Consider the following 22,071-nt stretch of genomic DNA (forward strand, 5'->3'; position numbering starts at 1 on the left):
CACTAGTCCGAGGTAAAGTCACAAGATTAGGCCAACCACGATAGAGCACAAGTCGCATACACAGGACCAGAGTTACCATCTGAGGTTCGGGCAAGGTGCTGCCATTCGCATTGGTGGGGACATGCAAAGAGGCAATAGTTTGTGTGAGGAGCAGGTCAGGCATCATGGCTTGGCACTGTTTTTGGATGGAGAGATGGTCTTTGCTGAAACCTCACATTGGCAGTCGTCATGGCCAGTTGCTATCAACACATGCAGGATCTCACCTGATCTTCATTTTGGCAGTCGTTGTGAAGGGTCATTGTTCAGCGCAAATAGTCCAGTCATGGTTGCCACGAGCCAAAACATGTGCATTTTTCACATGGAGTTCAGTAGGAGTACACTCTTATGCCAGCCAAGGATGCAGGACCTGGAGTCAACCTCTTGGGGCGCATGACTCACTCCAGCAAAGGCCAGCGGTAGATCGCAGGCATGTCCAGCCAGGTCTAGTTGGTGCTGATCAGCTGGGCAGTTGCAGGGAGGTCTCTCGAAGTTTGTTGCGTCTCTGTATCTCAAACAGGAAGTCAGCCAACTGACCATTGGAGTCCCTTCAGGGGGGCCTGTGTTTAAGACATGCAGGTCCAATCTTACCTTTTTAGAAGGCAGGGAAGCCCTTCTTCTGAATCCTCCACAGATCAAGTAATTTTCCCCTTTCCTGAGTTTGCTCCAAACTGTCTAAGGTAACAAAGGAAAGGTGGACCTAGGTGTGAGCTGGAATTGTCAGTGGCAGGACAGGCAGCCCCTAAAAGTTAGGATGGGGAAGGGCTACCCCTATGAAGCACAGTATGGACTGAGCACACCCCCCCTCCCAGGAAATCTTGCTCACAAGAGCAACATCCTGTCCCACGGCTAAGGCCCTTTTGTACCCATGTCTAGAATAAATACAAAAAAACACCACATTAGAGCCTTTCACAGTCATGTGACCCTGGACAGTGGCAGAAAGGCATATATGGTTTAGAAAGAAAAATGGAAACCTTCTAATAGTGACATTTTCAGAATAGTGACATAAAATCCACCTTTACCATCAAAAAAGATTTTAAATTTCAATTAATTTGAGTAGAAGCATTTCTCTGAATAAAATGTTCTCAAACTGAAGTTATCACTTATTAAGTGTAATAAGGTAACCTAGTTTTAGTCTATAGCAGAGATAGCCTTGCAGCACTGAAAAACAACTTTAGGAGTTTTTTTTGTGCCAGGACATGTAAAACTTAAACATACATATCCCACTTTTTTAAATATCATGCACACTGCGGTAGGAGTGGTTACGGCCTATATTAGGGATGACTTTTAAGTATTAACAAGGAAGGTTTAGGCCTGACAAAGGTTTATTTTGCCTGGTTGAAATGGCAGCAGAAAATTGCACTTCAGGTTGAAGTTACAGTGCTACTTTACTTGGTGGCACAATGAGTTCACCCATTTAATATACAGGCCTTAGGGAATGTAAGACCATTTACTGTGAACTTACAAGTAAGTTAAATGTACCAATCATGTGTAGGTCAATTCCCACCAAGTGTAAAGGTGAGAGTACAAGCATTTTATCACTGTTTACCGGAAGTAAAGTTCACAGAGTCCTAAAAGCCAACAAAAACGGTTTCAGCAAAGGAAGGCAAAAATCTGCGGTGACCCTGCATGAAAGACCATTCCAACACTTATTCTTATTCTTATCCCTTTTGCTATTCCGATTCCTATTCTTATCCATATAGTCTTATACTTTTTCTTCATCTTCTTCTTGTTTGTATTTTTCTTCTTATACTTTGTCTTATTCCAAACGCCTTAACCGCGGCGGCAATTCCACTGCGGTGCGGGCATTCTAAAGGGTGGGTGGGGCTGCGTCAGCCATCGGTCGTTCACAGCACCAGGGAGGCCGTTGGCTGACGGGAGCATGGAACGGGTTAATATTATTCTTATTCTTCACTTTTGAAAGACTCCTAAACTCTTAATATATATAAGGATATTCCATTCTTTTTTCCACCCTGAAAAGGTTATATGTTTTAGACCTACATGGAGAATACTTGTGGATATACACATAAAGCATGGTTATGGATGTTTTGTGAATCTAAACTTACAGCATAAGAAAAACCACCATAATGGTGGATTCTTCATCTTCTAAACAATCTATAAAACACATCTGACTAATGTTGAGTCTGTAAACTCAAATATTAGAATTTTTTCACATTATAGTGCACAAATCCTTTGTAAATTGGCAAGAAATAACCCTTGTCCTTCAGGTATGTCTGCTCACAAATGTACCATAGTATACTAGTCAGTCAGGTGTTGAGGCTTGAATGTCAAGAAATCAAATTTTCCTTTAGGAAGCACTGTGCCACAGTAATGAACCTATCTTGAGAAGAAAACTCATTATGTTCCACATCTTGGCGTTCTGCGTCAATTACGTCAGTATTTCATCTCAGTTCTTAATATATTTATATTCAATGGGTAACATGAAACTCGTCTTAACAATATCTACTAGCTTTCAGAAAATAATTATTTTCTAGACAGTCTCAAAATTTAAAGAGGATCTTTCTGTAACATTATATTATTTGCTTTAATAAGAAATACCATTTTTATTATCTGTGTTTTGTTTTGGTGTGCCTTCAATAAAAACGACAGGTGAACTCTTCACGTAACTTTCATATCCATCTAGAGCTGTAATCACAGGTGCGACAATCTGTTACACTCAGAGCAGATCTAGGGAGTGAAGCATGAGGGGATCTTTTAATTTAATATGCACCAGGTAGCGAATTGATGAATTGATCTTTACCCAGAGAACATTGCTATTGTGCTTCCATGTCACTTCTGTATTAAATACTATTCTCTATCATGGATGATTGAGCATTCCTTAATTTTCTGGGGTGGATCTCTATCATTATGAAAGTAATGCCATGCTTTGCTGTATTAAACATTACAGATTGTGCTTTTTTAGAAAATGAAATGCACATTGACCCATAGGTATTGCAAACATTGGGATCCAGAAGTGAAATGGGGATTATGGGAATCTTTGGAATATAGTCCAATGGACCTCCTCAGGGAATGAACAACAGAAGAGGCAATCAGTCAAATGTCTCTGATTGCTAAGACAGTCAATTGGGAAGTGTCCTGGCATATACACTTACACCCGTGTTCTGATGATCCGCCCCAGGGGTCATCAATGCCTTGTACAGTCGTAGTACAGTACAGTCTTTAAGTCAGCACTATGATGAGAAAAACACAGTTCCAAGAGCATGTGCTTTACCTCAGATCGTTATACATGGAACCATATTATATTGTTATTGGTACACTGTCCACAAATTAATTTAGTAGGGTAGATGGTTAGACAGAAAGCAGAATCTAATATTTCTTTGTTGGATTTAATGTCCTTTACTAGTCAGAAAATTGGCAATGAGAATAGTTGATTAAACAAAGGTAAACCATATCAACAAGGAACTGCTACTACAGGATTATGATGTGATATTAAATGATGCTAGATGTTTCACAGTGCCTTGTGTTTAAGTGTGCGGAATCCACCGAGAGAGAATGAAAAATGATCAAACAGCAGTTTGCAATAGACAAGAACCACTGTGGTCAGAATTCACTTTGGGTGTAACCTGGACTATTCTGTACCCTAATGCCTTTTAAAATTTATATATTCTTCCATCCTAAGTGAGCCATTTTCTTACCATAATCTATAAAGGGGAAAAAAGATATACCAGAAAAATATACAATTTAAACATAAAGTTATTTCAATGTTTTAACATAACCTTCTCATGGAAGGTCACAGGAGATACTGCAAGGCAGTAAATCATTTAGGATCGATATACAGATATCTCATGAGGAGGGAGAAAACGTGTAACTGGAGCAGCTGTTGGATGGCCTATACAACATTACAGTGGTGCACGTTCACTTTAGCAAGTCTTTAAGAAGTTAGAAGAAAACTGGATACACTATATTTCCATTCCCTTTCTCTCTTTATAGGAAATTTTGACTATTGTGGAAAACCTGACTTTTGGAAGATGTGGTTACTTTTAGCAACAATTGGGACTTACATAGCAAGAACCAAGAGTGCCTTACCTCACGTAGAGCTTTTTCTTCATCACCAATCTTGTTCAAGCTGTCAAATCATGGGTAGCCAAATTTGAGCTCAGGTCTTCTGTATCAACTTGCTCGGTTTAGTTGACTGCTTTAAAGTTGCAAATTTCAGACGTGAAGTCTTTCACCAGCTCATGCCATAACACAAACCTGACCATGTTCATTAGCTGCACCTGTGTGTTATTCTTTTGTATTGGTTTTGGGTGGGTGAATTAAAAAGCATCATACATATTGCATTAATCTTAATCTTGCAAAAGCTAGGCAAGGACAACGTTAAGGCAAATTGGATGTATGCTTGTGGGTCTTTCTGTTTGACACTGTCGGGGGCAATCACATCTTATATCAAGTATGTGGCTTCTCTTTTACCCAGCCTACCAACTGGATTTTCTAGAGCATAATACATATTGTCTTCACTTGGGCAAAAGCGAAAATAATGCCTTTTTCATGACTTTTTGTGCATGTATGGTAGTGGATGGAGCCTAGTAAACTCCTCTTCTGAGCTATTCAGAACTATTACCTCTCTTATTAATTTTAAACAGGGCTCCACGCATAGTATGGATTAAAATAGTTGTAACAACATGACAGACTTTTTTAAAAATAAAATAGAGTGCATCTATGATGAAATTGCAACTACCTCCTCTATAGATCCTGTCCCCAATCAGAAAGAAGCTGGGATTCTTAAAATAACTGAGTTACAGATCTCAAGGAATCATAAATGCCAAACTAATTTTCCTGCTCTGTTGGAGGATGAAGTAGTGAATTTTATTACCACCACAAAGTCTGTATCTCCATCCGACCCTTGCCCTCTATGCATTTGGCATTTGGTGCCAAACTTAATGGCGATTCACCTCACTAAACTTTTGAATCAAATATTAGAGACAGGAATTTTTCAGACAGCTGTGAATGCTAGCCTCAGTACTACCTATGTTAAAAAAAGCAATCTTGATCTGACTGTCACAAAAAACTTGGCAAATTCCTCGACTGCATTTCCCGGCTAAAATCTTTGAAAAAGCAATAAACAAGGAACTTACGATTTATCTGTAGACCAATGAAACTCTTAATCAGGCCCAACATGGTTTCAGAGCCCATCACTCCATATACAGAGTCTGCGCTAGTTTTTGCCTCTGAATAAATTAGAAGGATTGTAGATGAGAGGGGCCAAGCTACTTTAATTCTTCTTGACCTCTTACCCACATTTGATACTGTTAACTGTGAGGTTCTTATCAACTTGCTTGAGGAGATCTGGATAGGCGAGCAGCTCCTGCCCTTCTCAGCTCCTTCCTAACTAAATAGAGTACAAAGGGTTGAAGTTAGCGGCTTTAAATTTAAACTTTTTTCTCTGCCTTGCAGACTGCCTCAGGGTTCTTATTTATCCCAACGCTATTTAAAATTTATAGCATTCCGCTCTTAGAGCTTATCCAATCATGTGGCAAGTCGGCTGTCTCCTACGCCGATGATACTCAAATTATTGTCTCTATTCCTGAAGACGAGGTTCCTACATCCTTAAACCTGAAGCATTGTCAAACTCAGGTATCTGTTTGCAGAGGAACCTTCTAAATTTGAACGTCAAAAAAATCAAGGTGATTCTTTTTGGCAAGAACACACATTTTTGGAACTCAACATCATGGCCAGCAGATAACCTACCTGTTAGAACCGGGGTCTCTAGTCGGCAGGGGTATGCACCCTAGTCCAAGTAGGGACCACCGCTTCCGACCTGGTAGCTTGGCGCAGAGCAGCAAAGGCGTAACTTCAGAGGTATTGTGTAAAGTACTTGTGCAACACACCAACAGTTTCCAGTAAAACACGCACAAAAGAAAGAGCCACTACACCAATTTTTATATAAAAATATAAAGATCTTTATCTAAGAATTATGCAAGATCTAAGAATGACACATTCAATAATCAGGGGACTCCAGATGCATATAAAGCCAGTCAAGCATCAAATAAATCCAGCTTCCGGGCAAAGTCAATAATTAATAGAAGCAAATCCACTTCCCAGGCAAGATCAATCATCAAGAATCATGAATCCTGTTCCCAGGCAAGGTCAACCATTAATCAAAGTGCACCCAAAAGCTCATGTGTGCCAAGGGCTCCTACTGGTACTGTCTTTCTCCCCGTGTCCTCGGTGTGGGAAACGATATGGCACTCTCGGGCAGGTCTTTGGTGGGCCAACAGTCATTAAATAACAATTTAGGGGTTCCCAGTTACTGAAGTCAGCACATTAGCCTTGGCACCACAGGAGTTAACTTCCCGGCGTTAATGCGCTCCGTGAGGATGTGGTCGCCAATGAGAGGATCGCGCTGTCTGAGGTACTTTTGAAATGGCCCCAATACAAAGCAAGTTCACAACCTTGGCCCGCGCTCACTCTAATGATCACAATCCCGGGTAACCCGCTAGAGATACACGTAACTTAGTCCTCCGGCAGTCCGCTTTTACTCACTTTCCCCCGGGGTTCCCCTAGCCAGCCTCCGCAGTCTTGTAATCGCCCCCGAGTCTCTTTATGCCCCCACGGCAGTTGCAGTTGCGCTTACGGTGGGTCCATCCCCCAGCCTCCCAGCTCGCACAATCACAAGCGTTACCTGGGGAGGGGGTCCCGGCACCGGTCCAAGGCTCTTGCTGGCGTCACTCTGTTGTGTGCGGGCAGCCTTTCCTTACTCCGCACGCAGCCTCACTCTGGGACGAGCCCCTCGTTGCCAGGCAACCTCCGCGAAGCCGCCAATCCCAGCGCGGCTCTCGCTGGGGACGCTCCCTCGTTGCTGGGCAATGCCCCGGAGGGGAACCAATACCGGCGCGGCTCCTGCTGGCTGCGATGACGCTGACTCGGCTCCTGAAACTCCCGGGCCGCAGCGGTGATTACTGGGAGGCCAGCTGGAATACTTAGGACCCGGTCAAGCAGCGATGAAAGGGCACATCAGCGCTTCTTCCAGAAGCGGGCGGGTCACGGCCATACAGCGCTCTTCTGGCAAAGCGCTCTACGTTGCCTTCAGGTCCCCACAGGGCGGTTTTGTAAGATGGTTTCTGCTCCTCAGACAGAGCGCCACGAGAGTGATTTAAATTAGGCGCTCAGTCTACACGGGCAGCGGTGACGGTGGGGAGATGAGACCGATGGCTTTCCGCACCCCGTAGGTCAGAGGCAGTCTCTTTAAAGGTCCCAGGGGTAGAAAGGCTGCACACAGACACAGCAACCCAGGGCAAGTCTTGTAAATGTGGTTGTTGTTCCAAAAGGCAGTCGTTAAAACGATGTGTCCAAAGAAAGGTAGTTCTCTTCAAGTTAAAAAGGGTACAGTCCCAAAAACGCAGTTCTTGTGAATATGGTGGAGGCACTCTGGGGGTGTTTTCTTCAGTCTCCTCTTGCAGGGCAGGATCAACAGGCAGTGAGACAGCTCAGTAGGTGGGGCGGCAGTTCTTTGGAGCAGTCAGCCTCCTTCAGTCTGGCAATCCTTCCTGGCGCAGCAGTCCTTACTCCGGCAGGGATTCTTCTTAGTCCAGGGTGTAACAAGAATGTGAGGCCAGGACACTCCCTTATATATCTTTTTAGTCTAGGGGCTAGAAAGTGGTGGAAGTCTCTGGAAGGGTCTGGGGGGCAGGGGCTTCTGAAGAGTCCAGGGAGTTCTGGTATGTTCCCTGCCTTCTCTGACCTAGCTGTCACAGTGACGAGAGACAGGCCGTTAAGGCTACAGTGGGCAGCCCATCACAGCTCATCCCAGGGAAGAAGGTGTGAATCACCACTCCCACCTCCCAACCCAGGCAGTCTATCAGTATGCAGAGGGGAGGGGGAGTCTGCAGCCTAATCTAAGTGTAGGCAGGAAAAGTCCCCTTTATAAAAGTGGGATCCCTAGCGAAGGAATGCCCACACCCTATATATCATTGGAAAGGGTTCCCCGCCCCGAGTCCAACAAGACCAAACATGATAGACTTAATAGGTCTCTGTCAGAAGGAATTCCACAAGGGGAGGTTCCCAATGTTAGCCTATGGAGGATTAAACCTTACTGCGGTAGCAGTGGCTTGTGGCAGATATGCCAGCCTCACAAGGTTTTAGGGAAGAGCACCTGCACCTCAGCACTGTTTAGCAGTGGTGAGGCGCCCAGAGTCCTAAGTCCAACGAAATGTAAGGTAAAAATGGGAGGCAAAAAGGGCAAAAATGTAGGGGAGACCACCCTAAGGCTGACAGGTCTAACACTACCCCTATCTCAAAGGTAAAAAATCTTGGAGTGGTTTTTGACGACCAACTCAGTTTTTCAAAGCAGATTAATCATATCACTTCCACTTGTTTCTATATATTTGGAATACTGTAAAAGTGTTTGAACCACCAAATAATTGTTTTGGTTGCTCTCACCCTTTCTAGGATTGATTATTGTAATGCTTTGTATTTAGGTATGACAAAAAGCTTATTGGCAAAATTACAGTCATAGCAAAATGCTGCAGCTCGACTGCCCCTGAAAGTGTCTAAATTCTGCAAGGTCACTTAGGATGTAAAGGATCTTCATTGGTTACCAGTAATGGATAGGGTCAGGTTCAAATCTCTGTGCATCATTCACGATGCTTTGTATGAAAGGGGTACTCTCTATCACTGCAATAACTTTCTTTGGTACTGCCCACAATGGGCACTGTGGTCCTCATCAGCCTATCTGATAAAAGTCCCCAAGATAAAGAAATGCAGATGAGGGGGTGGGGCAGGACACTGCACTATATTGGCTGTTTTCTTCCATGTGGCCTTAAGATCTCATACCAGCTTGCCATGTTTCAGGAAACAGCCCAAAAATTGGCTTTTTGTACCACACATAAAACAAAAAGAGCACTTGATTGCTGCTAGCCAGCTCTCTGAGGTTCCCCGTAAGCGTTAGACACCTGGTATTTGTTCGCCTAATAAAAGTGTTACTTACTTATTTCCTAGTGATTGTGTTCCATCCAAAGTATATACACTGATTTACTATGATTTTGCAAGCTTCAATCATTGTGCAAATTAAGGTTTGTTTTAGGTTTGACACATACCACTGGTATGTGAATCTCAAAGTATAATTCCTTTTAGCTTTTCGACTTCAATTCAATGGTTCCAGCCTAATGGGTTGCCAGACAAGGAAGGTTATCTCTCCTTGCTGCTGTGTGACAATCACAATGGTTTACAAGGGCATAACAGCATAGGCACAAATTGCTGATGAGCCCCATTGCGATTGCTGTTCTTATATTGAATGCCCTTTACCTTTGTCCTCATCACTCTGCAATATGGTAAAGATCTTTTGCAAAAACGTCAATATCCCAAGTATCCACAGTCTCCTATTGCAGCATGTCACTGATTTTATTGCCTAGAAATGTAAGTTTTTACAAGGCCCCACAATCATGCTCATAGGATTACCATTTACATATTATTTTCATAGCTTAAAAAACATTTACTTTCTTTATTACTATATCTCAAGTGCAAAACAGTTTGGCAAAGAGTACACTGCGTGTAAACCGTGACATGCATAGTACTGTCAACACATTCTTTTTAGCAGACATCCATTTCTTTAGAAACATATATTGTGATAATTCTATGTACAATGTTGAAATACACATTTAGACAAAATGTGATTTTTATTGTTTCTATTTTAGGAAGTTATAGAAGCTATCGCTGAATGTGCATTTAAGACATCGCCATATCCAATCCTCCTCTCCTTTGAAAACCATGTAGACTCGTAAGTAAATGCATTTCATTTAATAATGAAAATGTCTATGAATGTGAAATCATATATTGTGAAACTTCCTACAAGGTGACTTGGTGCTGTGCATTCGCTGGTGCCCACACAAGATGGCAGCTCCTCCTGGAGCTCCCGCAAGCCCTCTACACCGCACACAGGGCTCCATCCTCTGGATTTCAGGTGATGCCAACCCTACCTGACCCTAGAGGCTACACCAAACGGGCAAGTGCGTCCTTCAAAGATGATCTGTTGCCCTCTGACTCACTGCCTGGCTGACCGCGTGGTGCCGTAGAAAACATAGCAGCGCCAGGCTATGTTGTAATGGATTGAAGGTACTGATGGGATCTGCCGGGAGTTGGAAGCAGTGTTTGCCATCAAAGTAGGGGTGGAAGGCCCCAGCAGGTTATGCATGCTGCCCCATATATAGGGTGGCGCAGCGTAGACTTTTGAACACAGTGGGCCAATCAGTGGACCAACACCTACAGGCACCTTGAGAACTGGAGATTCCACTTCTGGGCAGTGCCCGGAAGGGGGTTCCCTCACTAACATGGAGTTCTGGGCCTGAGACCGAGACCAAGTGACTCTCTCTCAGTGCCAACTGGTGTCTTCTTGGCCCCCACTTACTGTCATCGATCATCCCTTTTCAGGGCATGTGGACCTGAGTATGCATAGTTTCATGATGGATTGATGGCCTGCGGCACTGGGAGCTAATGCTGGGCTTGTGAGAATTGGTTCTCGCATCAACATGTTGGCTTATGAAAGCTGAATACCCAACCCATGACCGGTCTGGTTCCAATTCAGATCACTGTGACCACACCCTTGGACCACAGTAGATCTCTCTAGAAACCTGTTTCGTCACTAAGCTTCTGGTTCCATAGCTCTTGTCTAATTACCCACTCCTACAACTGTGAAGCAATGCGTGTGATTTCAAACTTAATTAGGTCAATCCTGTTGGAGGGGTTAGTCCCAGAACTGACAAAAGTGTACTATCAAAAGGACTGATTCAAAGGACCACAAAGAAAAAGTGAGGAAGGAAGGGAAAGGCAATCTCTAAAGATCAACACAGGAACCCCTGTTTTCTGACTCTCTAATAAAAGAAATTAAGGACAATTCCACTACACTCCAGGCTATCTTGAAAAAGCAAAACAACATACATGATATTCTTATATGATTGAATTATGTCTACTCTGAAAGTAATTTCGCTGAACACTAAAGGGCTTAACCACACAGTGAAGCACAAAGTAATTGCTGATTATTGCCACACACTAAAAGGTGAACTGCTACTTCCCCAAGAAATAAAGACTGGGCAAGAAGAAGCACTATCTATGCGCAACGGATGAGTGAATGATATATCCTACTCCCCGGCATGCTCTAGAAAAAATGAAGTAATCACCTTAATATCAAGAATTCAGGCCTATCAACCATTGCCTCGAAGCAGAATGACAGTGGTAGATGGCTGATCAACTAACTCCAATCGCGGGACACTGAATTTTTTCCAGTTAACATATACGCACTTAATGTCGATGACCCTCTATTCTGGTCCAGATTGTCCTCCAAGGTTTCTTTGCTCCCAACGAAGGCCAAATAATTTTTGAGAGGAGACTTTTATCTACCAATGGACACTATCCTAGGTGGAAGCTTGGCCTTTAAATACAGAACTCCTAAAGCTCATAAATCAATGTGAGCAATTTCTACTGTTTAAGGCTTCATGGACGTGTGAAGGCTCCATAATCCAACCGGTAATGACTTCACATTCTTTTCTTCTTCAAACAGTAGTTTTTCAAGAGGTGATTAGATGTTGGTTGACAATGCAATTCTACAAATCACCTTAGCCTCTTCCATGAAACCCATTACCATTTCTTATCATGCAGCTGTATCAATTTTAAGATTTTACCCCTCAGCCCAAAAAGTGTTTGTGGTACAAGAACATTAAACTTCTAGAGAATGAGCTAGACATGCAGGAGCTGCAAAAAGAGTTAGCCCAGTTTCTACAGGACAACACTTGCTCTGTCTCCTCCCCGATTACTCTATGGGACACATTGAATTTGTTTTTTAGAGGCCAAATGATAAGTCGTATGTCCAAGAAAAATAAAGCCAAGTCTGGTGGGACACTTTTCTCCTGTGCCCTTCTGTCGCACTGCCAATGGGAAAATCATTCCTGTATGTGACTTTACTTCAATAGTCAATTTCTTCTCGTTATCTTATTTAATCCAAAGTTTTTTTCTTTATCATACTTAATCACATCATAGCGGAGACTTGGTGTTGTGGCATTGAATTTATTTATTCATCAATCTTTAAATTGCTTTGCAACATTTACGCCTCAGAGCCTGCACCCCAGAGATTTAAAAGTAAGACTTTCAAAAGGAGACGTCATCGCGGAGACAGAAGATATGACACTAAAACGATCACGAACAACACTGATATATGAACGAGGCGACAGTTGAACTTTGATGCTCGTACAATTTGTTTTTTCTATAAATTGCTTTTATTTATGCTCGTAATTGATGTTTACGTTAACACATTGTCAAACATGCTCTTAAAGCTTAGAAGGATGTCATGAAAAGGTTCTGTTTTATTTAATTTTTTTTGTGAGTTCACCTCCTTAGATCGATGTAGAGCACTATGGGAGATTGAGTTTATCTCCACATGGGACTTACGAACTACAAGTAGGGGTGGAGACTTGTAGCTATATTACTCACAGGTGTGTGTCTTTTCCCGTTTAAAACGGAGTGAGCGGAAGGGAAAAACTTCTAGAATGCCTGTTACGGAGGGAGTGATATGAGGTCATGCCACCGGGTGCGGCGCTGAAAAGGTAAATGTGAGAAGGGTGAAGTAGAGTTTAGAGGGAACTGCACAGTAGGGAGTGAGTTATGTCATATTGAACGCATCGAGCTAAATACCGATTGTTAACCCGGGAGAGGGGTGGGTTTTGAGCACGGAGGGAGCGCCATGGGATGCTAATCATTTGTAGGATTTATTTGAACATGGTGAGGATTGATTTAAAGTTATTTGATTGAGTTATTTAGTATTTTGAGCAGCCAGTTTACCAGTTTCCTTCATTTCATTTTCAGTCAAACCCCTGACGAAGAATTGTTAATTCGAAATGCATTGGGTGAATGTTGACGTCATAAAAACAGCGTTGAAATATGTTTGTCCTCACATGCCCTCGTAGAAGCCTATGGCAACGTCCGGTATTTGAAAATGATGAATAAATAAATTCAATGCCACAACACCAAGTCTCCGCTATGATGTGATTAAGTATGATAAAGAAAAAAACTTTGGATTAAATAAGATAACGAGAAGAAATTGACTATTGAAGTAAAGTCACATACAGGAATGATTTTCCCATTGGCAGTGCGACAGAAGGGCACAGGAGAAAAGTGTCCCACCAGACTTGGTTTTAACGTAACTGTGTAGAGGCTTGACACAGCTTCTGTTCGCACGCATCTTATCGCCTAAACTGCACATTAACGTAAACAACCAAGGGAAGGAGTGCAACCGCTCAATCTTTAAATTGCAAGAAAAATAAAGAACACAAATCTGGCTTAGACTAATTGTTGGTTGATATCAAATCCTAGGAAATGATATTCAGACGTTCAAACGACTCGTTGGCACTTCCAACACTAAAAAAACTAAAATATGTATTTAACAAAACAATCAGCAAGCATACTAACCTATGGGTACCAGCGCAGAAAAGTAAAAGATTTTTTACCTGAACAAAGCAGGAAAAAGTTTAGCCTCCTGATTAAAACTTAAAAGAAACTCCTCCCTAATTTCTAACATTAAAGACCACCAAGGCTTAATTGACCCAAGACGGGCGATATTCTAAAAATTTTTCAGAAATTCTATGCCCACATGTACTGCCCTCAGTTTCTATTCCAAAAATATATTTGTCTCAACTTTCTCTAGACCCTGCCAATAAAATCCATTTCTGATAATGACCGTATGAAACTAAACAAACCTTTAGGAGGGTAGCGGGATCCAGAAAACGATTAAGCTCATTCCATCAGGGAGGCTCCCAGTCTAGATGGCCTTCCCATATATTTCTATAAAACATTTGAATGCACAATTTTGGACCTTTTAGAAACCATACTAAACTACTTTTCCTCCTCTGGAGTGGTCTCAGGCACCACTGCAGCGGCCACTATTGTGGTAATCCCCAAGGAGAGATTGGATCCTTTTGATCCCAAGAATGTTAGACCAATCTCATTAATAAATGTGGAGACCAAATCAATGCTAAAATCATGAAATGTGACCTCCTACCCAATGATTACACAATAAGTCCATCCCACTCAGACCAATTTCATTAAAGGCAGACTAGCTAGCAACAATAGTTGGCTGTGGTGCCACATTATCCAAAAATCATCCATATCACAAACTCCTGCCGCAGCAGCTATACACCTGGATGTGAAGAAAACCTTTGAAACACTGTCATGGCTGTTTCTGGAGGCAGCTTTAAATAGATACAACTTGGGGGATTATTTAAACAAAATGGCCATGTCTATGTATGCCAATCCTTCAGCATTATGTAAATGGGGAGTTATCAGCCTTGGTACAACCAGGTTTTCATCATGGCTACTTGCTCTCACCACTGCAATTTTACACATCAATCCTCTGATCCTGATGTTGAATGAATCTTCCGATATTGCTGGTCCAAAATTTGGGAATCTGGTCTTTAAAACGTTTGCACACTTCAACAACATTTTAATTTTTACTGAAGCCACTGATGCTGCTATACTTTATTTTGGACATCATCAATATGTTTTCTTTTCATTCAGGATACTCTTTAAATAAGGAGAACAAAACAGAGGTTTTACTCCTCAATGCCTATTGTAATCCATCCTGTCTGAGAAATTCACAATTCCAATGGCAATCAAAATGTATCAAATACTTGATTTGGTTCTATAACAAATTAGACGAATCAATATCTAAGAATGAAGGTAAAACAATTGATAAAATTAAAGACCTTTAAATGGCTTGGTCTCTTAAAAATATTTCATGGTGAGGCAGATAAGAATCTTTGAAAATGATGCTGACTCCATTAGTTAGATTCCTGTCCAGCATGTCTCCAATCCACGTATCTGAAGACTTTTTTTTTAATGGTTGACAAATTAGGTGGTGAATTTCTGGGATCGAGGAAGAAACCCAGAATCAGTTTTAAGAAGCTCAGGTTTCTCAGTATGACAGGGGCTGCAATCTCCCAAGTTGGTTTAAGTACCCGACTTTCTTCTCAGGAGTCCAAAGTATCCGGTTGCTAGAATTGTAACCCCCTCCTCTCCCAATGTGTCCCCTTGGTTCAGTATTGAAAGGCACATTAGCTACCCATTTCCTTTATTAGTAAATCTAACAATGTTGTACCACAGTTTTGCATCAACAAAGAAGGGGGAGAAGGAGGTTAAACCAAACCAGGTCGGCCTCCAGTCTATGTACGAAATACAGGGACCTTATGTCAAAGGTCCAGAGACCTGGTGGGTATGCTTATGGTTACTGCTTACTAAGTCAGTGTGTACCATAATTTGTGTGTGAGAAAGAAAAATTTCTTTCTAGAGTCCCCTCACTCACCGGGGTTGCCCCACGGTGACATGCTTCATCATTGGGGCCATCCCAGTTCTCTACGAAAAGGGGCGTGCTGCGACAAGGCGACTACGCTGGAGCACTAGTTTTGTGAGATGACTATGTGTGGTGCAAGTGTGATGATGGTGGAGTGGGTGTGAGATTAAAAATACCGTGCTAGTGGGCCTCAACAATTTATTTCGCTCCTAGTGTGGTATAAAAATTAAAAAGGGGTAACACTGTGTACTAACTTTTACTGAGCTAGATCAGTGTTCAGGTCAACATGTTTCAAGCTCCCCTAAGCTTTTCTTCAGGACCATACAGGGTCCAGCCCTGTATTGCCACTCCTATTTTCTAATGAAAAAAGTGTTGCTAAAGAAATATATACATATATGTGTGACAATCTACGCTGTTATTAATAAACATGCGTGCTGTACATACGTTCTGTATTTCACTGCGTTTTCTGAAAGATAGAATAACAAATGTTAAATGGTAGACAACCCCTTCCAGGAAGGGGGCAACTCACAAGCATCTCACTCCAACTAGGGCGTGAGTGTGCCCATGGCATCATATTGACGCGTGCTGGTTTCCAAGACGGTGTTGAGAAATAAATCACTGTGAATAAAGTGGTTTAGTGATTTACACATAAAACATACAAACACATAGACTAAATGTGACTATAGACAAAACACACTATGTACAAACACGAAATAATATGGCAGATGGTTATATTTACATAAAAGAGTGTATGGTTACACCCCATGGTCTTAGGCGAGGGCAGGAACGCCTCGTGGAAACGTTGCTGAAAAAAGGGATTATCAAAAATGCAGAGTTAGAAAGTTTTCCCTTTTCCTTCTCGTTGGCCCATTCGGATTTACCGTCTTTCTAGCAAGATTCCATAGCGCATTCACTTACTTCCTATTGGCAGACCCGCTCGGTACTACCTGGTTGCTTCCTCACCCGACCGCATACTGATATGAGGCCGGGCTGGCGGTGTATTTGATGCGCGTGAGCTGCCGAGTGGCGGGAAAACGCCTATGTCTGCTAGAGCGCGCACTGGGGCGGCCATCTTGGTGGGATGTAATCGCGCTCGGCGCGAGTATGAATTAAAAACAATGTTTATTAAAGAGTCTCGCTTGGTACAGGAAAAAGAAATAATTTAGGGCGCTGATGTTGGCAGGGTCATTCTTGCACAACAATTTAGAACACAGGATGATTTTTGCGTGGTTGCACATAATATGGGTTTGATCATAGACATGTAGGTAACGTAGCATTGGCAGAGAAGCAAGGATGGTACCTCTCATGTCTGGGTTCAGCTAGGTGTACTAGTTTTGTTGAGAAAACAGGTAAAATTATTTCAGATAGTGGGGACAGTTTTTGTGTTCAAACAGGTCGGACCAGCCTTGAACAGTCATTAGAAAAAATGATAACTATGGGCGAAATGCTCCCCACGGGATTTCATCATTGAGTTGGGTGTCTGTATGGAGACGAAACACCCATCTTTGTTCTTTTTCATGGAGGGTGCGTTCCAGATTGTCTTTGTTTTTCACTGTCTCTAATACTACCCAGGACAGGTCATTGGGTGTATGATTCTGCTCAATGAAATGGGTGGTCATTCTTGTTGTGGCTCGCTTGCACCTGATGTTACTTCTGTGCTCTACTATGCGAGTACTAACCTTCCTTGTCGTCATTCCTACATAGTGAAGGTTGCACGTACAGGTTATCAAATACACAACCCCACTTGTGTTGCAATTAGAGAAACCTTTTAGTTCCCATCTCGTACTGTTGTTGAAAGTAACGTTTTTGGTTGGGGAGGTCAAATGACAGACACTGCAGTTGTTGCATGGGAAATGACCGTCCGCCACTACCGGACGGTCATTTCCCATGCAACAACTGCACCCTCCATGAAAAAGAACAAAGATGGGTGTTTCGTCTCCATACAGACACCCAACTCAATGAGCCAGCCCGGCCTCATATCAGTATGCGGTCGGGTGAGGAAGCAACCAGGTAGTACCGAGCGGGTCTGCCAATAGGAAGTAAGTGAATGCGCTATGGAATCTTGCTAGAAAGACGGTAAATCCGAATGGGCCAACGAGAAGGAAAAGGGAAAACTTTCTAACTCTGCATTTTTGATAATCCCTTTTTTCAGCAACGTTTCCACGAGGCGTTCCTGCCCTCGCCTAAGACCATGGGGTGTAACCATACACTCTTTTATGTAAATATAACCATCTGCCATATTATTTCGTGTTTGTACATAGTGTGTTTTGTCTATAGTCACATTTAGTCTATGTGTTTGTATGTTTTATGTGTAAATCACTAAACCACTTTATTCACAGTGATTTATTTCTCAACACCGTCTTGGAAACCAGCACGCGTCAATATGATGCCATGGGCACACTCACGCCCTAGTTGGAGTGAGATGCTTGTGAGTTGCCCCCTTCCTGGAAGGGGTTGTCTACCATTTAACATTTGTTATTCTATCTTTCAGAAAACGCAGTGAAATACAGAACGTATGTACAGCACGCATGTTTATTAATAACAGCGTAGATTGTCACACATATATGTATATATTTCTTTAGCAACACTTTTTTCATTAGAAAATAGGAGTGGCAATACAGGGCTGGACCCTGTATGGTCCTGAAGAAAAGCTTAGGGGAGCTTGAAACATGTTGACCTGAACACTGATCTAGCTCAGTAAAAGTTAGTACACAGTGTTACCCCTTTTTAATTTTTATACCACACTAGGAGCGAAATAAATTGTTGAGGCCCACTAGCACGGTATTTTTAATCTCACACCCACTCCACCATCATCACACTTGCACCACACATAGTCATCTCACAAAACTAGTGCTCCAGCGTAGTCGCCTTGTCGCAGCACGCCCCTTTTCGTAGAGAACTGGGATGGCCCCAATGATGAAGCATGTCACCGTGGGGCAACCCCGGTGAGTGAGGGGACTCTAGAAAGAAATTTTTCTTTCTCACACACAAATTATGGTACACACTGACTTAGTAAGCAGTAACCATAAGCATACCCACCAGGTCTCTGGACCTTTGACATAAGGTCCCTGTATTTCGTACCACAGTTTTGCACACTTCAAAATCCTTAATATGAAAGCTATATTGATGATGGACTAGCTTCTGGCTTCCAACATTAATAAATCCACCTCAATCCCTCTATGGAATAATAATAAGCTTTTAATATCTAGCCCCCCACCCCCGGTTTTGCCTTTCAACTGAGCCACTAGTATCAGACTTATATGACGATAACAAGCGCTTATCATGTGCAGCACTACAAGAGAAGTAGAAACATTCCAATTTGAATCTCTGTGACTTCCTAAAAATTAAAGCAAGATTTTTTAAGCTGGACACATATACTCCCCTTTTCTCTGCCCCTGAGTGCGTTTATTCAGGAGGCCATGCAGCCTCCAAGATCTATAAATTATTGTCCAAGGTACTTGAACGCCCCAACTTTAGTTTAAGTAGTAAATGGGCCAGCTACTTTATTGATGCAGGTAAAGCATTACCCTCAAAAGAATCTTGGAGTAAAATCTGTCCCAGTCTACTCCAGGGTAACCTTATTTCCTCGCTGCTATAAACAAACTTTTTCTCTACCCACTCTCTCTACTAGACCTTGAGTAGGCTATTAAAATTAAATGTGACAGATACTGACACTTGCTGGTTGTGCAAAATATCAAGAGGTGACCCAGAACACATGTTCTTTTCATGATGGCTCCTTACCTCTTATTGGAACAAAATGGTGTTACAATTAGGTAAAATCATTAACACAACTGTCTCATTAGACTTTCCAACTGCTATACATGGCCCTCATGCAGCTATGACTCCACTCCCACCGGTGACTTGAGATATTATCCTTTTTGACATACTCACCACCAGTGCACTCAGAGTCATCCTACTAGGCTGTGAGGACTCTAATCAATCAAGTCTCATATCTTACTTGGTGGGGATGGGTCGCACATTGCCCAGTCCCTCTTTTGAGGTGTCCCTCTTCCTTCTAAGAACATTTGGGAAACATGGGCTACTTCATACATAAAATGCAATAAGGGTCCTTTAATCTCTCCCAGTCCCTCTAACTGGGCACTTTAGATCCAATGCAGACCTAATCCACAGTCCTATTGATCATTCCCTTGGCTCCCTTTTTGGTTCACTCAGGCCTCCTCTCGTCATTCGCTTTCCCATTCCCTTCCCTCTCTTTGCACTTCCCTCCTTATACCTAATCCCCAACCTTTTCCCCCGTCCCTGAACCCTCCTAATCTTTTTAATTTCTTTCCAAGCAAATAGGGTGCCATGTGTTTGTTAACAAAGCTCTTCAACCTCAATAACAGGAAACAAGATTCACTTTCCTCTGCTTATCAGCTTAACAGGTTAAACAGTTTAGTTCTTTCTTGCTCTAACTAAAGTGCGATTTTATCAAGTATAAATGGTTGGCCTAATTCACAAAGGTACACTTAGACCAAAACTCTAAAGGTGCATATTTACAAGCCCCTAATGCCACGAGAGCATCCCTTTTCTGACGCACCGGTGGCGTTGTTCTTAACCCCATATTTACAAGGGGGTGTTAAGCCTTGTAAATATGTCCCTTACCGCAGCAGTACGCTGCGACAAAGGGGCAGGCAATGGGTGTTGCAGTGGGAGTTCCGCCTCAACACCCATTGCTTTTTGTCATTGCTTCATATTTACAAGGATGGGTCAGCACCAAAAAACTGAGAGCAGGGAATACCTGGGGGGATATTTAAAATAAAATGTCAGAGCCCTGTGTTATTCCAAAATAGTTAATGCCACATTCCAACATATTTTAAATGCAGGGATGCGCCATATTTACAAAAATACAGTGCACCCTTGCATTTTCCACAGGGCTATGTCTAGCGCCAGCGCAGGTACCCTTGCACTGTGTTGTAAGGGTGCCTGCGAAAAGGCAATTTTCTCTTTCTGTGTTTGCTGCACAATTCAGCACACATAGAAAGAGCAAAATACGAGGAGACATTAATGAGTTCTCCTTGTATCGCCATCCTAAGACCAGGTATTTCCTGGTCTTAGTTTTTGGAGCTGCCCCATCTTTGTAAATTTTGGGCATTGTCAAAAGGCTATGGGTGTTGAGGTGGAATGCCCACTTCAAAACCCATTGCCATCCCCTTTGGTGCAGTGGACTGCTGCAGGAAGGGGCATATTTACAAGGTGGTATTTAAGCCATTTTAGTCAGCTTATTGCCACCTTGTAACTATGGGGTTGAGAGCAAAGCCATCAGAGCATCAGAATAAGTGACACTCTGGTGGCGTTAGCGGCTTGTAAATATGCTCCCTGGTCTTAGGATGGCAATATCATCCTATCTGTGCTATTCTTGAGCACCAGTCATTATCCTGTCTTGGTATCAACTAATCTATTTAGAACGTACCTTCTTTTTTGTAGTATGCACAAATTCTATAAAATTTATCAAACAACATCAAAAAATATCTTCACCTGTAAACCATGTGAAGGGGCGCTAATGGTGGCAACTTGTTAGTTGGAAAGTCTGGTGCCGAGTGGACACAGGTGGATTGAAGCAAAGGAGGAAGGGAGTGTGAAGGGGTGCTAGTTAAACTAGCTCTGGAAATGGAAAGCATTCTGACTGAGATTGATGTTTGTATATAGCAGGGGCGGTTTATCTCCCATCAGGGCTCCACCCCGTTACATTCAACAATAAATAATGACAATGCTCAAATTTGTTTTAATTACAAAATGCAACCCTTTATTGTGGTCTACTTACTACTAGAACACGGGGTACTGTCTGCCCCACTCACCGACACTGCCATCATTGTCCAGTGACCATTGGGGACACTGTTACGTGACTCTGCATCATTATGCCCCAGACGGTCCCAAAGAAGCCTAAGTGTTTGCTTGTCTGACAACCTCACAGCCCTGAAGCATGTGAGGTCATCAGCTTAGCAAAGACCTAGCTGCAAGGCGCTGTCCATACACCCTGATGGCATGGATGTAAAGTTAGCCCCAGACGTTTTAAATGCAATTCCGGTATTCCTAACTCTCCACATCAATTAGACAGTGGAGAGCTTGTCACCCCACCCTTTCCCAACTCATTACAGGGCATGGTAGGGCCCACCCTGCTGTGACAAGTTGGGAACGGATGTGGCAGACGAGAAGCCAAGGAATCAAGTTTGCGCAGAATTGACCTGAGACTGCTTCCTGTGCGTGAATCTGCAGTGGCAATAGGAGTTGATGGTAGCAGGAAACCAATTTTCACTGCGTCACTCTAGTTGGACTATGTTTTTGTTGGAGCTGAGGTAGTGTCGATATCAGATTAACATTACTTCATTGCCGGCAGCGGGGAACAGCGTTTACAATGCAACTTTTACCACGCACTACCTTTACCACGCAACTTTTACAACGCAAATCGTTACAACGACTTGCGCTGGGGGGCGCTGTAGGATAGTGAATAGTTTAATTTACTATCCAAAACCTTGCCTACTATCCACGGGGACTGGGGTTGCAATAGTAAATTAAACTATTTACTATCCAACGACTTGCGTTGTAAAAGTTGCATGGTAAAGGCATGCGTTGTAAAAGCATGCGTAGTAACGAGATACGTCACCGGCAGCAGCTAATCCAATGGTAGCTGTCCAGAGTAGGGCAGTAGGACAAGACTTGTGAACTCTGGAGTTGGGCAGTTTACCAGGAAATGCCCAGGCGGGCATTTTTTTTACTTATATAGGCCTGCTTAGTGGCTGGTGGCA

At 42.6% G+C, this 22,071-nt stretch overlaps 1 protein-coding gene across 2 annotated transcripts in view; it reads left to right on the forward strand.

Annotated features, from left to right (window-relative positions):
* PLCB1 (phospholipase C beta 1) overlaps nt 1-22,071 on the forward strand; it is a 2,228,480-nt gene that overhangs the window by 1,444,922 nt on the left and 761,487 nt on the right. For both annotated transcript variants that reach the window (XM_078649524.1, XM_078649525.1), the window contains exon 12: nt 9,690-9,772. In XM_078649524.1, the coding sequence (XP_078505650.1) occupies nt 9,690-9,772 (83 nt within the window). The remainder of the gene's footprint in view (nt 1-9,689; nt 9,773-22,071) is intronic.

The sequence above is a fragment of the Lissotriton helveticus genome, chromosome 6, assembly GCF_964261635.1.
Source record: "Lissotriton helveticus chromosome 6, aLisHel1.1, whole genome shotgun sequence".
NCBI classification, from domain to species: Eukaryota; Metazoa; Chordata; class Amphibia; order Caudata; family Salamandridae; genus Lissotriton; species Lissotriton helveticus.